Source organism: Sarcophilus harrisii, chromosome 4 (genome assembly GCF_902635505.1).
Source record: "Sarcophilus harrisii chromosome 4, mSarHar1.11, whole genome shotgun sequence".
Classification (NCBI taxonomy): Eukaryota; Metazoa; Chordata; class Mammalia; order Dasyuromorphia; family Dasyuridae; genus Sarcophilus; species Sarcophilus harrisii.
The window spans coordinates 400825527-400844368 of NC_045429.1; the positions used below are offsets into that span (position 1 = coordinate 400825527).

Consider the following 18842-nt stretch of genomic DNA (forward strand, 5'->3'; position numbering starts at 1 on the left):
ATTGCACCAAAGAAATGTGTAATAATGTAGAGTCCCAAATTAACATTCTGATAAACCCCCTTATTTTTGCAATAAGTGTGCCAATGTGCTTTTCAGTGATACTGCTGTATGTATTGTGAACCCTTTGGGTTCCATATGCATATTTATTTCTCTTGTCATAAACTTAAGTTTCCACATAGCTTTCATGAAGTTGTGATTGCTGATGTTTTTTTAGGATTTTAGTTCTTGGGATCCTACTTCCCTTCTTTCTGAACCTGATGAAATCTGCTCTCTCAAAACCTAGTGTCCATAATGAACTATGTCTAATTTTACTCTATCTATTTACTCTATCACAAACTGTAAGTTGGAATGGTCATTTAGTCTTCTGGATTCTGATCATTTCTATAACAACCATTGTTAATGAGAAACAAATCTAGAATAGGAGTTCCCTTCATGGACATTTAAAATCCTACATAATTTGACTCTTTCCAATCTTTCCGATTTTCTGACATCTTAGTTCAGTTGTTCATTTAGTCATGTCCAACTCTTTGTGACCCCATGGACCATACCTCTTCTATACTCCATTATTTTTCAAAGTTTATCCAAATTCATGTTCATTGACACAGTTCCTCATTCTCTGCCAGCCCCTTTACCTTTTGCCTTCAATCTTTCCTAACATCAGGATCTTTTCCCAGGAGTCCCATCTTCTCAGAGTATTTAAGCTTCAGTTTCAATACTTGACCTTCCAGGGAACAATCTAATTTCTTTAAGTATTGCTGATTTTACTTCCTTGCTGTCCAAGTACTCTCAAAAATCTTCTCCAGCACCATGATTCAAAAGTACCAGTTCTGTGATGCTTAAGTTTTCTTTTTAGTCTAGCTCTCACAGCCATACATTCATTGCTAGAGGAGAAACCATTGCTTTAACTATGTGGATATTTGTCAGCAAAGTAATGAATCTGTTTCTTAGGATGCTGTCCAGGTTTGCCAAAGCTCAGTCAGAATTCCATCACCTCCACTTGCCTTGTTGTTAACAATACTCCCTAAGGTCCTTTTGACTTTGTTCTCCAGGATGTCTGACTTTAGATTAATAACCACATTGTGTTGGTTATTAGTTATTGGTGATGCTAAGATCTTTCTCAAATAGTTCTTTTTTATTAAAGGTTTTTTTTTATTTTTCAAAACATGTTCATGGATAGTTCTTTAACATTAACCCTTGCAAAACCTTGTGTTCCAATTTTCCCTCCTTTCCCCCACGTTCTCCCCTAGATGGCAAGTAGTCCAATATATGTTAAACATGGTAAAAATATATGTTGAATCCAATATGTGCATACATATTTATACAATTATGGTACTGGACAAGAAAAATCATATCAAACCAGTTAAAAAAAGAAGAGAGAACAAAATAAAATGCAAGCAAACAGCAGCAAAAAGAGTGAAAATGCTATGTTGTGAACCACACTCTGTACCCACAGTTTTCTCTCTGGATGTGGATGGTTTTCTTCATCACTGAACAATTAGAACTGGTTTGAATCCTCTCATTGTTGAAGAGAGCCACGTCCATCAGAATTGATCGTCATATAGTTTTTTTTTGTTTGTTTGTTTGTTTTGGTCTTTTTTGCTAAGGCAATTGGGGATGAGTGACTTGCTCAGGATCACACAGCTAGGAAGTATTAAGTGTCTAAGGCTGATTTGAACTCAGGTCCTCCTGACTTCAGGGCTGGTGTTCTCTCTAGTGCACCACCTGGCTGCCCCTATCATAGCATAGTCTTCTTGTTACTGTGTACAATGATCTCCTGGTTCTGCTCATTTCACTCAGCATCAGTTCATGTAAGTCTCTCCAAGCCTCTCTGTATTCATCCTGCTGGTCATTTCTTACAGAACAATAATATTCCATAACATTCATATACCACAATTTACTCAGCCATTCTCCAATTCATGGGCATCCATTCACTTTAGAGTTTCCCTTTCTCTCCTTTAAGAGGTAGTAATAGTAGTAGCACTCCTGGATCAAAGGGTATGCATAATTTGATACCTTTTTGAGCATAATTCCAAATTGCTCTCTAGAATGGCTGAATCTGTTCACAATTCCACCAACAATCTATCAATGTCCTCGTTTTCCCACATCCCCTCCAACTTTCTTCATTATCTTTTCCTGTCATCTTAGCCAATCTGAGAGGTGTTTAGTGGTATCTCAGAGTTGTCTTAATTTGTATTTTTCTGATCAATAGTGATTTGGAACACTCTTTTCATCATACATTTCTTTTATATATTCTTGTCACCTTTTCTTAATCTCTTCTGCTATAATTTTTGTCTTTTATCATGCCCATTTTTACATGAAATGTTCCCTTGATATTGCTAATTTTCTTGAAGTGATCTCTTGTCTTTTCCATTCTTTTCTTCTATTTCTTTTCATTGCTCAATTAAGAAAACCTTATCTCTGGCTTGCTATTTTCTAGAATTCTGCATTCATTTAAGTATATCTTTTTCCTTTCCCTTTCCTCAATTATTTGTAAAGACTCATCAGAAAGCCAATTTTGGTTTCTTGCTTTTCTTTTTCTTTAGAATTTTTGTTGTTGTTGTTGCTGCTGCTTCCTGTACAATATTGTGAAATTCTGTCTATAGTTCTTAGGCACTCAATCTATCAGATTTACTCCCTCAAATCTATTTTCCACTTTTGTTCATATTCATAAAGAATGTTATTTAGGCCATATCTATATGGCTTACCGATTTTCTTTACTTTTTTCAATTTAAATCAAATTTTGCAATAAGAAGCTCATAATCTGAGTCATAGTCAGCTCTAAGTCTTGTTTGGTTATTGTTGGTCAGTTCTTTCAGCTGTGTCCAACTCTTTTCATCCCCATTGGAGGTTTTCTTGGCAAAGCAGTTTACCATTTCTTCTCCAGCTCATTTTATTGATAAGGAACTGTGACAAATAGGGTTAAGTGATCTGCCTAGATTATACAGCAAGTAAGGATCTGAGCCCAGATTTGAACTCAGAAGGATGTGTTCTTGATTCCAGACCTTGAGCTTTATTCAATGTGCCATCTAGCTGCCCCTAGATCTTGTTTTAACTACATAAAGTTTTTCCATCTTTGGCTACAAAGTACATAATTTGATTTCTATATTGACCATTTGGTGATATCCATGTGTAGAGTAACCTTTTGAATTGCTGACAGAGTATTTGCTATGATCAGTGAGTTATCTTGACAAAACTGCATCGTTTTGTACTTGAAGGCTAAACTTAACTGTTATTCCAATTATCTTCTGACTTCCTACTTTTAGCATTCTAATCTATGATGCATATAACCTTCCTTTTTGAAGTGTTATTTCTAGAAGATGTTATAGATCTTTATAAAACTGATCAATTTTTGTCTTCAGTACCAGTGGCTACAGCATAGACTATTATTACTGTAATGTTGAACAATCTGTCTTGGATATGAACAAATATGAATCATTTTAAAGATAATACTCCAGTTCTGCTTTTCTCACCTATTTATTGCTATGAAGGCTACTCTATTTCTTGTAAGGGATATTTGCCAATAGTAATGTATGAGATGACCAACCAAATTAAATTCACCCATTCCCATTAAAGATCACTGACACTCAACATGTCAGTTTAATTTTCCTAGCTTTTGTTTGACCACACTCAGCTTACCTGGGTTTATAGATCTTACATTCCAGCTTCCTAAGCAATATTGATCTTTAGAGCATCAGCCTCTCTTTTTGTCACCAGATGCACCTGCAGTTTTGACTTTGGCCCAGTTGTTGCATTAGTAGTGGAGCTACTTTGTAGATACAGGTACCCTCTGTTCTTCCTTAGTGGTGTATTAGACATCTTTTGACCTGAGGGACTCATCTTGCAATGTTCACTCTTTCATTATTTTAGTATTGTCCATGGGGGTTTCTTGTCAGAGACACTGGAGTGATTTACCATTTCCTTCTCTGGTGAATCACCTTTTGTCAGAACTCTTCCCTGTGACTCATCCATCTTGCATAAAGTTGCATGGCACAGCTCATGTTTTCATTGAATTATGCAAGTCTTTCTGCCATGACAGGCAGTGATCCTTCAACCTACCTTACGACAAACTAGCCTCTTTTTTGTTCCTCCCATAAACCACCTCCAGTCTTGACTCTAGGCATTTTCCTTGGCTAACCTCCATACCTAGAATCCTCCTCTCTTTCTGCCTCCTAGTTTCCCTAGAGCCTTCAAGTTTCAGCTAAATTTTTTTCCACAAAAAGCCTTTCATGATTCCCTTTCCTTCTGACATGATCTCCAATATATCCATTATATATCTTGTACAGAATTGTTTGCATGTTGCCACCTCTATTAAATTGTAAATTCCATGATAAAGGGGACTACTTTTGCTTTTTTCTGTATCCCAAGAGATTAACACAGTCTGCTAATTGATAGTGCTTGGCTTTTAACTTGATTGATTCTCCTATCTTTTAAAAAAACAAAATTACCAGTAAGGCAAATCAAGAAAATATTAGATATTCTTCTTTTGGCAAAAAAGAATTCCAGAGGGTGTCTGAATGACTAGGATTCTTCAATATTATATCCTACTTATGTATCAGAATTGTGATCTCAATGGATCAATCCACCAATAAATATTTATTATGTATCTACTTTGTACTACACACTGTGTTAGTAAAGTAGTAGAGAGACAAAAAAAGACAAAAGACACTCCCTGATCTCGAGGAGTTTATAATCTATTTCCTAAATTTATCTACTTTCTCCTTCCCTCCAAATTATCTGTAAAATACTCTAGAAATGTTACTTTTGCTTCTACTTTGTGTTCCATTGATCTTTCTTCAAATGCATTCCATTGTGCTTTGCTACTCTGATGCCTCGATTTTTTCCCATTAGTATATTTTGTGAAGCATGGCTTGTTTGCTCATTCCCAACTGATGAATGCCCAATTCTTTTCTACCTTAAAAAGAGCCATGAGAATTTTTGTATGTTATAAAAGATAATATAGGTAAGTTTGGTTATATGAAATAAAAAAAATTCTCCATAAACAAAATCAATGACTGAAGAATAAGAAAAATAGTCAAATGGGAAAAATTTTGTCTCAAACGTCTTTTGATTAAGAGTTTGGCATCAGATTTGCAGGATATGTCATCTTGAATTGTATCCAGGCCTCTAATGATGCAGTTATCCAATGGTCTTGTATTGTTTGAATGTGGTTAATTTTGGTGTGCTTAATTTTGTGTTTTTATCTTTGCCTTTTTTGTTCTTGTCTTGTTTTTCCCTGAATTGCTTGCAGAATTGAATTATTAAATTTCTGAACCAAATTATTAAATTTAATACTATTTGTCTTGGGGTTTACAGTCTTGAGGTTTTCTCTTCTGTAGACAATTTATGAATTATTTCAATTGCTATTTCATTTTCAATAGTTGGAATTTCTGGGCAGTTCTGGTATCTCCTGCATTGTGATATTAAGGCTTTTTTATTCTGTTTGGTTCTTCTGCAAGTTCTATGATCCTTAGGTTGTCTCTATACATCGTGTCTTTGAGATAGTATTGTTTTGCTTACATAGTAAGCATATTTTTTTTACTTTTTTTTTTTTTTGCTTCTCTCATAGATTATCCTTTATTTCTGTGTATTTTCATTTCCAATCAACTGTTTCCTTTTTTGTTTCTTCGTGAGACTTGCCATTTCAGATTCCAGGATGTTCTTTTTTTTTTACTATTATTTTTTATGTGCAGGCCATAAAATCCTGCTTTCATAATTTTAACTTCTTTTTCCAACCATTCAGAAATATGTTCTCCTCAAATTCCACAGGGTCCTCTTTCTCCCAAGTGTATCATTTTCCTTTGTTTTGCAATATTTATTCATATATACCTGGACTTATTGCTAGATTTAGAGGTAAAATTTCTTTTTGATGGTAAAGTTTTTCTCTGTTTATTTATCTGTTTAATAAATTCAGTTTCTTTGAGTTTCCTTCTTGAGATCTTTGATCATTTCAGCTTTCTTTCCCTTGTTTTTCTCTGTTCACTGACTGCTTCATACTCTGATGGTGATTCTGTAGGGATTGGAATTCAATTGTCTCAACCTCCTCTCACGATGGGCAATTCACTATTCACCAGTCTGGGTCTGCCTCAATTAACTTTTGGGGGCACAAAATTGGATGGAGAAGCTCAAGTTTAGTGGAGTGCATGTACTCCCCCCCCCCTACACACACACACACACACACTCCAGCATCCTGTCCCACTCCCTTTCCACCTCTTTAGCTTAGCATTAGTATTAATATGGGGTTGACTTCTATAGTTTGGTTCTCCAAAGCTTTGGAAGAGGGTAGGATATGGTGTGTTACTGATTTTAAACTTTGACATGGTCTTGACCCTTTTCTTCAGTTCCTGATAAGATGCAGAGATCTTTTGCAGCCTTCCCACTCACTCTGCCACTCCCAGCCCAAGCAAACTTCTCCCCTGTAATGCTGCTTCAACTGTGGTGCTGGCTGGTTCTTAGGGACCCAGAAGGCTTTTGGCCCTATAATGCTTCCATAGCACAAGTGGATTATCACAGCCTGAGCACACTTGCTTAGCCTGGAGCTATGATCTCCAGGGCACTGGAGAGAGGGAGGGGGTTATTGGGTTTTGTTTTGAGCCTGTGATGGGATCCTTCAGGGCCAGAAGTTCAGAAAGTGGGGAAGAATGCTGAATGGAAGCATGGGCAATCACTTAACCTCTATTTACCTTAATTTTCTCAATTGTAAAATAGCAGCACCTGTCTCTCAGGGTTTCTGTGAAGACTTAATGATATAATATGATATAATAATTGAAAAGCACCTGGAAAATGTTAGCTAACTATTTTTGGCACGTAATTTCTGTTTTAGAGATATCTGGGAAGTCAAGGGGATGTGTTTTGTCTTATCTTTTTGAGCACTGAGCAACAAAGTTACCAAATGGCACCTGTGCCTGTAGTTTGCACAACATGGTGCCCTTATATGGATCTGGGACTTTTTTTTTTATAGTTTGCTTCAGTCTGGTGATGTGGAAGAAGAGCAGGACACTGAGTCGTACTCAGTCCCCAGTATTCACAGGCTTCTCTCTGTCTCTCTAGCCTAATTTAGGCTGGAGAAATGAATCACTATGACTTATTCTTGGAGTTGATCTGGTACATTTTCTAGATCAGTTTGGAATTTTTGTTTTGGGTTTTGGGGGAGGGAATTGCTATATGTTACGCTACTCTTCCATTTTAGCTCTGCCCCTTCTCTCACAATTTTCTATTAAAGTTAGTGGATTTTCTTGGAACCAGAATAATTTAAACTCCTTTTTAGCCATAGACTGTTGAATATTGAAACAATGAAAAAAAAAAGATTATTGAAAATTTTATTGAAAAATCCCATTCCAAAAGATACATGTAATCTTCTTTTAAATCAATTAATACAATACAATATTCTTTTCAATAATGAATTAAGTGCAAAACTATTCTATTTGTATACATTTGAAAGTGAACTCTCCCTCTCTTATGCTCAGATTTTCTTTAAGTGGTTTACAAATTTTCATTTCAACTATAAATCAAAATTTGAATTTAATATGACCATGAAGCCTGTTTTTGTATATCACAAATTTTGAGTCAACATATTTGGCACTTGATATGTAACTGCAAAACATTAAAACAAGTTTGTATTTCTGAATATAAGTCAACATTAGCTTATGCTCCCTTAAATGCTACTGAAGGAATCTATTAGATTGCTCAATAATATCCTGTTTTTAATTCTAAAATCTTAGAATTCCAGAGTTGGAAAAGACCTTATAGGTTACCTAGGTCAATGATGCATCAGCCCTCTTTAAAATATCCCCCACAAATTGCTTATCTACATGTCTGCTTGAAAATCAATAGGGACAAGGAATTCCCCAGTTAAGAAGTCTTTTCTACTTGTCCTCTTTCTACTCTCAATTGTCTTTGTTTTGCCTTTCCCTTATTACTTAGTTGCCTCTAAGAACAAGACAAAATGAATTCTTGTCAGCACTTAGTAATAAGTACTAAGTGACCAACTTAACATCATCACGCTATCTTTGGTTCAGCAGGGGACAATTAAGAAGGCAGTGAAATCCCAAATAGAGGGAAAAGGCATAAGATGCTACATGTAAAATGAATAACTACAGTATTTTCTTATATAAGAAATGATCAAATTTTTCAAAATCATTCCTTTAAATTAGCAACTTTGAGATGATATAAAGAACCTCCAAATTATGCTTTTATAAGGATCAAGAACTAGATAGTAATCCTTAAAGAATTTACTGGTTAGTCAACATTTATTAAGCTCCAATTTGTATCATATGCAAGCCACTGTGGTAGAAATTGGGAATACCAAGACAAAAAAAGAACAGAAACTGGGAAATTGTTCCTATGCTGAAAGAATTTCCATCCTACTTGGGGATACAATATGATTACAAAAAATACAAAATAATTTGGAAGAGGAAAGAGCACCAACAACTGGGGAGAAAAAGGAAAGTCTTTGCATAGGAGATGGCAGCAGACCTAGGTCCTAATGGAAGCTATGGTCTCTTAGAGACAGAGATGAGGAGGGAAGACTTTCTTCTGTGCTCAGGCACAGAGCAAAGCTTAAAAAGACGCTTGTGGCAAAGTGATGGACCATGCAGCTCACATCGGTTGGTAGGCCAGTTTTTCTAGAATCCCTAAAATATGAAAAGGAAGAAGCAGCAGCTCATGGCAGATATTTCTTTTCCCAGTAAAGCAAGAGACATGGAGAGCAGAAAGGGTGGAAGAAGAGTTTTCAGAGAGGTTAGATTGGAAAAACTATACTGAGGAGTGTAATAGTTGATTAGAAAAGAACAAAAGGGTTGCTGTGCCATAGTGATTGCTCAGTTGAGATTAGTTTAACAAATTTGTTGTGGACCCAGTTAGCACAGTTGTATAACTTTCTTCAGTACCATATATGTAGAAACAGAAAAGGCAGATAGTGGACAATGAGTTGTAAAGTAAATTTCAGGATTTCTTTAAGGTCATCTCAGTTTTCCCCCTTTTAAGATAAAGGTAGTGTTTTTGTAAGGGATGAGACATTTATAGGAATGAAGATAACATTACTGAGTAATAAAAGTCTATTAAACATCTTTAAAGATAAACATAAGTGCACTTTATTTAATGATTTGTATGATTAATATTAGGCAAAGAAATATTATTGAATATAAATTCCTTTTTCCAACCTTTAAGATACAGTTTAAAAATATCATACTGAGATAGTATATGTAGATGTTAGTATTCAGTAATGTTAAGTCTTGTTGCCAGCATCCCTTACATTTAATATCTCAGTATAAAATTAAGATGTTATGCATCATACTCTGTTTTATAAAAATTGACATTTTTAAAAGAATTAGAGTAAAGATGCCTAATTAAATTTAAAAGTGCAATATGGTAAGAGAGATTGCATTTTACTGTGGGATATTGGTCATGTAACATAATCTTTCACATAATACAAACTTCAAAAAAGAACATGGTCTAGCATAGCTAGGTTTTATACATTCTTCTGATGCCCAGAAAGTTCAAAAATGTTTCAAATCAATGTTTATTTAAGTTCTAGTAGCATGGAAGCTGGATTTTCCAAGTAGGATTTCCATAAATTAGAGAAGCGGGCCATTGTAGCACCATCAATAATTCTATGATCAGCAGACCAGCTCACATTCATTATCTGTGCTTTGATTACTTCACCTTTCTCATTAAACCGAGGCACAGCCTAGAAATAAAAAGGGAGGAAATTTTCACTCATTTCCAAACTATGCAAAGCAGTCATGGCTGCCAAGATTATCTATGACTCATCTCTAAATAGTATCAGTGAAGTCTAACTGATGTGATATGAGGCCATATTAATTTAAGTTGAAAAACAAACTGCTTATATCTATATGTATCATCCTAGTAATTTCTCTTTTATGTATGCTATCAAGTAGGGGTATTTTATTTAAGAGAGTTATCAATATTTTCTGTACTCAATGAAGTTTTTCTAATTATACTACTTCTCTGAGGATAAATATATAATTCCCTAAAAAGGAGTTCTTAACCTTTTTTTGTGTTGTAGACCTCTCTGGAAGTCTATAGAAGCCTATGGACCTCTTCTTAAAATGCTGTTTTTTGCTGTGTAAAATAAAATATACAGGGTTATGAAGGAAAACATGTTGAAATACAGCTACAGCCTATAGTTTATAAACACTTATGAAGACTTTATGATGTGTCACACACTGTGTTAAATGCTAGGGATTATATATATACAGATATATCTCTATATATCTATATGTAAAATAAGGCAAAGCTATCAAAAAAAAATCAAACTAGTTTACAGATGCTAGGTTAAGAATCACTGTTCTAAGAGAGTATTTGGCATGGATCTTTACCTCCATTTTAAAATGTATTATATGATTACAAACAAAAAAATGAGATGAGAACTGGCAAATGGGAAAAGAAAGCTTTTGTTCTCCCAATCCCTCCATGTTTATTTGTGGCAACTAAATAATGATGATGATGATGATGATGATATTTATACAGTACTTTAATATTTGCAAAGTGTTTTGTTCATATAGTTTTATTTGATCCTCAGAACCACCCATGAGGTAAGCACAGTTATTATTTCCATTTTACAGAAAACTGAGACCAAGAGGTTAATTGACTTGCCCAGAGTCATACAGCATGATTGTAGCATTCTATTTCTCTGCTCTGCTTGCTAGAGAAAGTAAGACAAATAAAATCTCCTAGGAAGAGTGACAAATAGGCAAATAATAAATCCAATTCAACAGGTATTCACAAAGTTCCAAAGTTCCTAACATATGGAGGGCCAGGCACACAAGGATAAAAGTGAAAATCTCTCTACCTTCTAGAGGAAATGTGACAAAACAGAATGCTGGCACTGGACAAGGGTTCAAATACTACCTCTGACACTAACTTTTGAGCCTTAATTTTTTCATTTTTAAAAATGAGGATATCTTCAGGATATCACAGGATTATTATGAGGCCCAAATGAGATTATCTAAAGTACTTTACAAATCTTCAAATTGTGTGTGTGTGTGTGTGTGTGTGTGTAAATGTCAGCTATTATTATGAGTATGTCTACCACACTATATAGAAGATATGATGTATATACACATTAAGTAAATATCAATAATTTGAAAGAGAAAGAAAACAGTCATAGGAATCACTTAATACTTAATAGGGGGAGTAGATTCAGAATTAAAGATAAAGCTTCTGAAAGACAAGACGCCTCACTTTCTCTCACCCACTATGTATCTTAGCTGTTGCCAAGACCCATTAATTTCACCTTTGCAACACCTCTCAAATATGTCTCTTTGTCTTCTCAGACACTGATACCCTGGTTCAGGCCATCATCACTTCTGTCTGATTATTCTAATAGCTGCTAGTGGACTACCTGCCACAAGTTTCTCCCCCACTCCAATCCATGCCCCTCCCTTTTCAGCTAACAAAATAATCTTTTTAAGGCTCATCACCATCCCAGGCCCCTATCCGATAAACTCCAGCGAACATTCTGGCTTTTAAAACCCTTCATGACCTGGTCTCTCCCTACCTTTCTGTGTACTACGCCTTGTTCTCCTACACTCCATCCCCCAGTTACTCGTGAGACTCTTTGTTTCCTGACCTGGTGAATTTTTGCTGTCTCCCATGACTAGAATGCTCTCCCTTCCTTGCCTCTGCCTTCTGGCTTCATTTACTTCCTTTCAGTGCTCTCCTCCTAAGATGACTTGCCATTTAACCTGCTTACATCTTGTTCGTCCAGTTATTTGTCATCTCCCCCTCAGACTGTGAGCAGTCAGACGTTAGCACCGTGCCTGGCACGCAGGAGGGGCCTCCTTGTGCTTGTTGCTTCTTTGAAAGATAAAAGTGCACAAGGAGAGGAAGGCAGAGCTCAAGGACAAGTCCCTCAGTCGCCCAGCATTGGTTAAGTGTCCACTGTGTTTCTGGCCCTAGGTAAAAGGTTGGACACACAGTTTGTCCTCCTAAGAAACTCACCATCTACCATCCAATAGAACAGTCAACAGTTTGCTATAGCTGGAACAGACTGTGAGGAGGGAGTAAATAGAAATCAGGCCAGGAAGACAGGTAGGCAGTAGATTAAAAAAGGACTTTAAATATTAGGCTGAAGAGCTTGTATGCAATCCCAGTAATAAGAGGAGGCCATTAATCCTCTTTTTGAGTAGATGAAAGACCTTTTGAGATCCCATCTAAATTAGAGGCCAGGGCCTGGACCTTTTCCCCAACACTGCTAAAAGAGACTCTTTTGCAACCAGAATAACCAAGTTAGATTAAGCCGTGGTTAACAATAGGCAGAAATAAATAAAGGAGATGTATAATTATACAGAGGTTTTTTTTTTTTTCCTTTTAATCTTACTTTAAAGTTTGCTATTAAAAAAAAAAAGATACAGACCTGTGATTTCTACCACTAACCAACACTTTTTCAGGGAGCTAGATGCCTTTTGGCCCTGGAACAAGGACATTACATCAGAATCTAGCCTCACATCCTTAATTAGTAGTAACCCTGGGGCAAGTGACTTAATCTGTGTCTGACTCAGTTTCCTCAACTGTAAAGTAGTTACAAGAATAGCACCTACTTTCCAGAGTTTTGAGAGATATTTACTTTAATGGTTTTCCTAAAGTCACTCCCTACTTACTGAATTCCAAAGGCTTCCTATTGCTTCCAGGAGCAGAGACAAAATGCTCAAAAGTTCTTTATTTCCTAGGCCCCTTTCACTTCTCCAGCCCTCTTACATCATAAGTAGGCTGTTCCATGAACAAGACACTCCATCTCTCAGCTCCAGGCATTTTCTCTGGCTGGAATGCTCTTCCTCTTCTACTCTGATTACTAACTTAACATCACTAGCTTTCTTTAGTCCCAACTTAAATACCACATTCTATAGGAAGTTTTCTTCAACTCCTTTTCATTTCCATGCCTTTCCTCTGTTAATTATCTCCTGTTTATCCTTATATAGCTTGGTATGTGTATATTTGGTTGCATATTGTCTTTCCCATTAGATTCTAAGTTCCTTGAGGGTAGGGACTATTTTTTGCCTTTTTTTTTGTAATGTAGCACTTAGTACAAGCCCTAGAACACAGTAAACACTTAATAAATGTTTATTGATTGATTGGTAATCTAGAATATCCTGTTTGGTGGCAAAGAGATAAATTGCAGGCCTAGAATCTAGGCAGCTCTAACTAACTTCTATAGGGCTATTCCCCAAAACTCAAATCTACAAACATCACAAAGGGCCACTTTGCTTCTACCACTTACAAAAGGATTAAATTCAATGGGTGCTGACATTCCTGTTACTTATCTATTTATACCTTTATGGCTCCAAGAGCTCCAATTGCTACTTCTGGTGGCAATATCACTGGTTTGGCATAGGTACCACCAATCTTTAAAAAAAAAAAAAAAAAAAAAAGAGAGAGAGAGAGAGAAGTAGAGAAATTAGGATTTTGGCAAAAATACTCAAGAATTTTAGAGGGTTTTGCACTTATAATTTTATATTTTTACCTGCATAGCTATGATTCATGAAATCCATATTAAAGAGGGACTTGAATCTGACAGAAGTGATTATTTTTCCTATTTTATTAATGACCAATTATTAGTATCAGAATCCAGATTTTATTGTCTTTTAACTTCCTCATTCAGGCTTTTGTAAATCAGCCAGTATCTGAAGAACAGGGCAAATGATGAGATTGCCTAATTTTCCAGGCACATAATTCTCAATTTTGAGTGGGATCCTAGCCTATGGGAAGAGTTTCTTTGTGATTGCCTCACCAAAAAATAACAGCAATAATAATAGTAAAGAACTCCAATCTTAAGAATCTATTTAAGTGAAGTATGGCTCTAAAAAGCATTAGATCCATGTCCTTGAAACCCCTGCGCCAAGATTCAACTTAAATGGTCTGGGTAGAGATGAATGCCTTTGTTTGGACAGCTAGAGGCAGCTGAGTCTCATTATGATAAGTAAGAAGATCAAAAAGGTTTCAGTCCAACTTCTCATTGAGAGTTTGCCTTTCACTGATTATTTATCAGTTTGGGGGGATTACCCATTTTATTTAAGGTATTTAAGCATTTGGTGATCTTTATGGTTTGTATTTGACCACCAGGAGAGACCAATGATCATCAATATATCATTTGCTAGTTTACTTAGTTGATTATTAATTATCCAGAAATGGTATCTCAGGTTTTTCATTTGTCACAAGTACAAGCTATATGAAGATCAACTAAAAGAACTTGAGGTGTTTAATGTAAAGAAGATTTGGGCAGAAATGACAGCTGAATTTAAGCACTTAAAAGGTTGTGTGTCTTATAAAAGAAGACTAAAGTTTCTTTTACTTAGCCCATTGCGAGCAATGGGTTAAAGTTGGTAAAAAGTATTAAGTATTGCTGAAAAGACTTTCCAACAATTATTCCTGACTTGTTAGTTCCGAAATTTTGTGACTCATTTTATAAATGTGAATATTTCAATTATTACAGTACTCACTGATCCAATGTTGGACAATGTAAATGTTCCCCCTGTGATATCAGCAGTTCCCAGCTGGTTTGTGGAACCCAATTTCTGCAGACGATTTAATTCAATGGCAATCTCAAACACACTACAGAGCTGAACGTTTTTCACATTGGGGACAATAAGTCCTTGTTTAGTATCCATAGCAATTCCAATATTATGAGAAGCCTATGAAATAAAAATAGAAACAGTAATTCTTTCACCAATTTAACAACTAAATAATAAATTAGAAAAAGATTAATTTTACTTCCCAGTGCTCCTCTAAAAGAAGGCTCCCTTTCCCCCCTCTAATCTCTCTTTCTGTTTATAAAAAACCCCAACACATTATTTTTCCTCCTCACCCCAATTAACTGAATTTTAAAATAAAGTTTTAAATCTATTCTAATTCCCAGATCACTGAAACCAAATCACTTGTCCTAGAGATAATTCCAAAATTCAATCCACTTAATTAGATTTCCAACTGTATTATAAAGTGGCAATTATCAAACCAAAATGGTATTGGCTAAGAAATGAGTGGCGGAATAGATTTAGTACCCAATACATTGTAGTAAATAACATAGCTGTTTAATGCTTTATTTGTAAACCTAAAGATCCAACTTTTGGGACAAAAAACTTATTATTTGATAAAATAACTACTGGAAAAGGATATGACAGAAACTAAGGATATATCAACATCTCATACTGTATACCAAGATAAAATTAAATGATGTACATGATTTCAACATAAAGGGTATATATGATTATATAAGTGATTTAGTATATATAAGTAATTAAGTATAAGTAATATATAAGTAAATATAATATATTTATATATTATAAGTAAATTAGAAGAGTATGGAATAGTTTACCTGCCAAATCGATAGATAAGGGAAGAATTTAGGATCAAACAGGATATGGAGAGCATTACAAAATATAAAATAAAAATTCTGATTATATAAAATTAAAACATTTTTGCATAAATAAAATCAAGGCAATGAAAATTTGAGGAAAAGGAGAAACCTGGTCAAAAAATTTTACAAGTATGTCTGATAAAGGCCTCATTTCTCAATTATATAGAGAAATGAGTCAAATTTAAAAGAATACAAGGTATTCCCCAAATGATAAATGGTCAAAGGATATGAACAGGCAGTTTTCAGATGAGTAATCAAATTATTAAATAGTCATATAAAAATGCTCTAAATCAGTATTGATTAGACAAATACAAATTTAAAATAACTCTGGAGTTATTACCTCACACCTATTAGATTGGCTAATATAACAGAAAAGGAAAGTGATAAATGTTTGAATGAAGGGATATAGAAAAATTGGTACACTAATGTGAAGTGATTCAACCATTCTGGAGAACAATTTGAATCGATATCCAAAGGGCTATAAAACCGTGTATACCATTGACAAGAATTATTATAAGTCTGCATCCCATAGAGATTTTTTTAAGGGGGGAAATTATTTATACAAAAATATTCATAGCAATTTTTTGTAATGGCAAAAAATTGAAAATTGAGATGTTCAATAATTGGGGAATGGCTAAACAAGTTGTAGTAAAAGATTGTCATGGAATACTATTGTGCTATAAACAAAATGATGAGCAAACCTTTTTTCAGAAAATCTGGAAAGATGAATTGATCCAGAATGAAGTGAGTAGAACCAAGAGAATGTCATACAAAGTAATAGCCCTTCTTTACCATGAACAACTGTGAATGACTTAGCTAATTTCAACAATATAATGATCTAAGACAATCCCAAAAAATTCATAATGAAAAGTACTTTCCTTCTCCAAGGAAAGAACTGATGGCATCTGGACAAAGACCAAAAGCATACTATTTTTCACTTTTTTTTTGTCAGTTTTCTTCCACAAAATAACATGGAGATGTTTTACATGGTTGCATATGTATAACCTATATCAAATTGTTTACAATTTCAGGAAAGGGGAAGAGGCAGGACAGAAGGACGAAATTTGGAATTCACCTTTTTAAAAAATGAATGTTAAAAACTGTTTTTACATATACTTAGGGGGGGGAATGAAATATTATTTAAAAAATAAAGGAGAATTTTCTGTGGAGTGGGACTTTCAAAGATGACTACTTAGCAACTGCAAGTTAAAACAGTTCTTTTATAGGAAATAGATTATTAAATATATGACACTGAAACTAGAGAAGAAATAAGGAAATAAAAGAGGAGCAAAAGATCTGGATTTTACCTTCCACTATTATTATGAGTATTTTATATAGTAAAATACAAAGGGATTTTAGATGGTACAATCCAATGGGATTTTAGATGGCACAATCCAAAGGGAAGCAGTTTGTCCCTCTAACTTCAAGTTTATTTTCCTTCTAGTATAGGGAGACTCTGAGCCCGTAAGAGGATATATGAGGCTAGATAAAAGACAGATTCATCACAATATTGGGGGTTTGCCTCTCCATTATACCTAAAATAATTTTCCTTCTGAGGTAGTACAAAAAAAATGAATTGCTTATGTTTGGAAGACTGAACTGTACACAGAGGGAACTGTACACAGAAAGGGAACAGTTAAAATACAGTATGGAGAATGGAATAATTTTTACTATTTGTGAGCTATTGGGATTCTTTTATGTTTTCCCCCCTTCAATTTCTATGGGGTGAAATATATTTTTAAAAAATTCAAATCAGACTTTACCTTAACAACTACTTTTTTGTTACACAAATAAAAATTGGAATTGCCTAAAAACTTCTTTGTGTCAATGCCTTGGGAATGTTTTAATGACGTGTGTGTGTGTGTGTGTGTGTGTGTGTGTGTAAATTTGATGTTGATTTTTTTGCACTATAATGTAATTTTTTAAGAAGCACTTTCATCACAAATCCAACAAAGTTCAAAGTTTATATAAGAGAGATGAAATAAAATCAAGTTATTCAGTGGAACACAAAACTGTATCTTGTCTCTTTAAAGTACACTTTTTTTTTTTGGCAAATTCTTAGAAATTGATTTTTGGAGGCTTTTAAAAATTTTTAATTATTCCTCTTCAGTATCCCCCCACCTTTCCCTCAAAATACTTATCTGTTTCATACACTGATAAAAACAAAAGTTCCTTAAAGTAGTAATGCTTTATCCAAACAATATGATCTATTTTCCCCATATTCTTTGTTCCCTTCTTTAAAAACATTTATCATACGTATACTGTTCAAGATCTTTCAAATAAAACCCATTTAAGCCACTTGCTACTAAAAGATTATTTTAAATAGTACTGAGCAAACCTTGTATGTTATATTCTGGCAGTTTTCATCTACAGAAGCATTGAGAATAGGGAATTGCATTAATCCCAAAGATGCAGCCTGTAAACAGAAAAAAAAAAAATGCCATCTTTAGTTATTTAAATTGGCTGTGAAGAAAAGGAGGAAAGAAAAACTAGATCTTTTTTTTTTTTTTTATCTTGGGTATAATTTCAAGCCCGAACTACCAATATGTGAAACTGATCTCAAATGTAAACTTCTGATTGTAGGGAATGAGATAACTCTAATCATTTAGGAAATAAAGACAGAGTAGTAAGCTTTTGAATGTCAAAGTAACTTTTAAGATGACAGACATGAAAATGGACAGATTTTTACAGAATCAAAGTTGATTTCTAAAATCTAAAACATACCTTCATATAAATAAAACATTAAGAATTCTATGGACCCAACACTTCTTTGACAGGAGAGGTTCAGATTAGATGGTATTTCAGCCCCCTATTCAGCTAATCCTCAGAAAACAGACAAAATCTGATTTAAAGCCTTTCCAAGACAGGAAAACTTCCAATAACTTTGAATAGGCTTCTCAAAAATTGCAATAAAAACACAAGAAGAGAAATAAAAATTACAGGAAACTTCATAAGAATGCTAATGATAAAAAATAGTAAACAAAACATCATGTAAATTATACTGAAACAGCATCAATAATTGTATTAAAAAAGAAAAGGAATGCGTTGGATACAATAAAATAAATAACAAAGAAAGGAATTGAGAGAAATGAAATGTGCAAAGAGATATAAGAGAAAATACATATTGGGGGAGAGAGAGACAGACAGACAGACAGACAGACACAGAGACAAAGACAGAAGAGGATGATAAAAGTCTTCTACATTCAGAAAGACATATAAGAGGCTAAGGGAATATGGAGTGGGGAGAACAGAAGGATTTTTAGAGGGAATCCTTGATCAGAGTTGGAGAATAACATATATATTTAGAAGGGAATGAAACTTTTCTAAATTTATAAAGAAATAAGAGGATAAAAGAAAAGGATAAGGATACAAAGGTGTATAGATTAACAGGAAAGAGATAAAGAAGGAACAACATACACATACATATTTGGTTTTTTGTTTTATTTTAGTTTTTTTTACAAGGCAATTGGGG

General features: G+C 34.4%; 1 protein-coding gene across 3 annotated transcripts in view; it reads right to left on the reverse strand.

Moving 5' to 3' along the window:
* Positions 1–7302: 7302 nt before the first annotated feature.
* DBT (dihydrolipoamide branched chain transacylase E2) overlaps positions 7303–18842 on the reverse strand; it is a 53835-nt gene continuing 42295 nt past the window's right edge. For all 3 annotated transcript variants that reach the window (XM_031967149.1, XM_031967150.1, XM_031967151.1), the window contains 4 exons: positions 17709–17786; positions 14457–14648; positions 13291–13362; positions 7303–9685 (listed from right to left, as the gene is read on the reverse strand). In XM_031967149.1, coding sequence (XP_031823009.1) covers positions 9518–9685; positions 13291–13362; positions 14457–14648; positions 17709–17786 — 510 coding nt within the window. In that variant the 3' untranslated portion in view covers positions 7303–9517. The remainder of the gene's footprint in view (positions 9686–13290; positions 13363–14456; positions 14649–17708; positions 17787–18842) is intronic.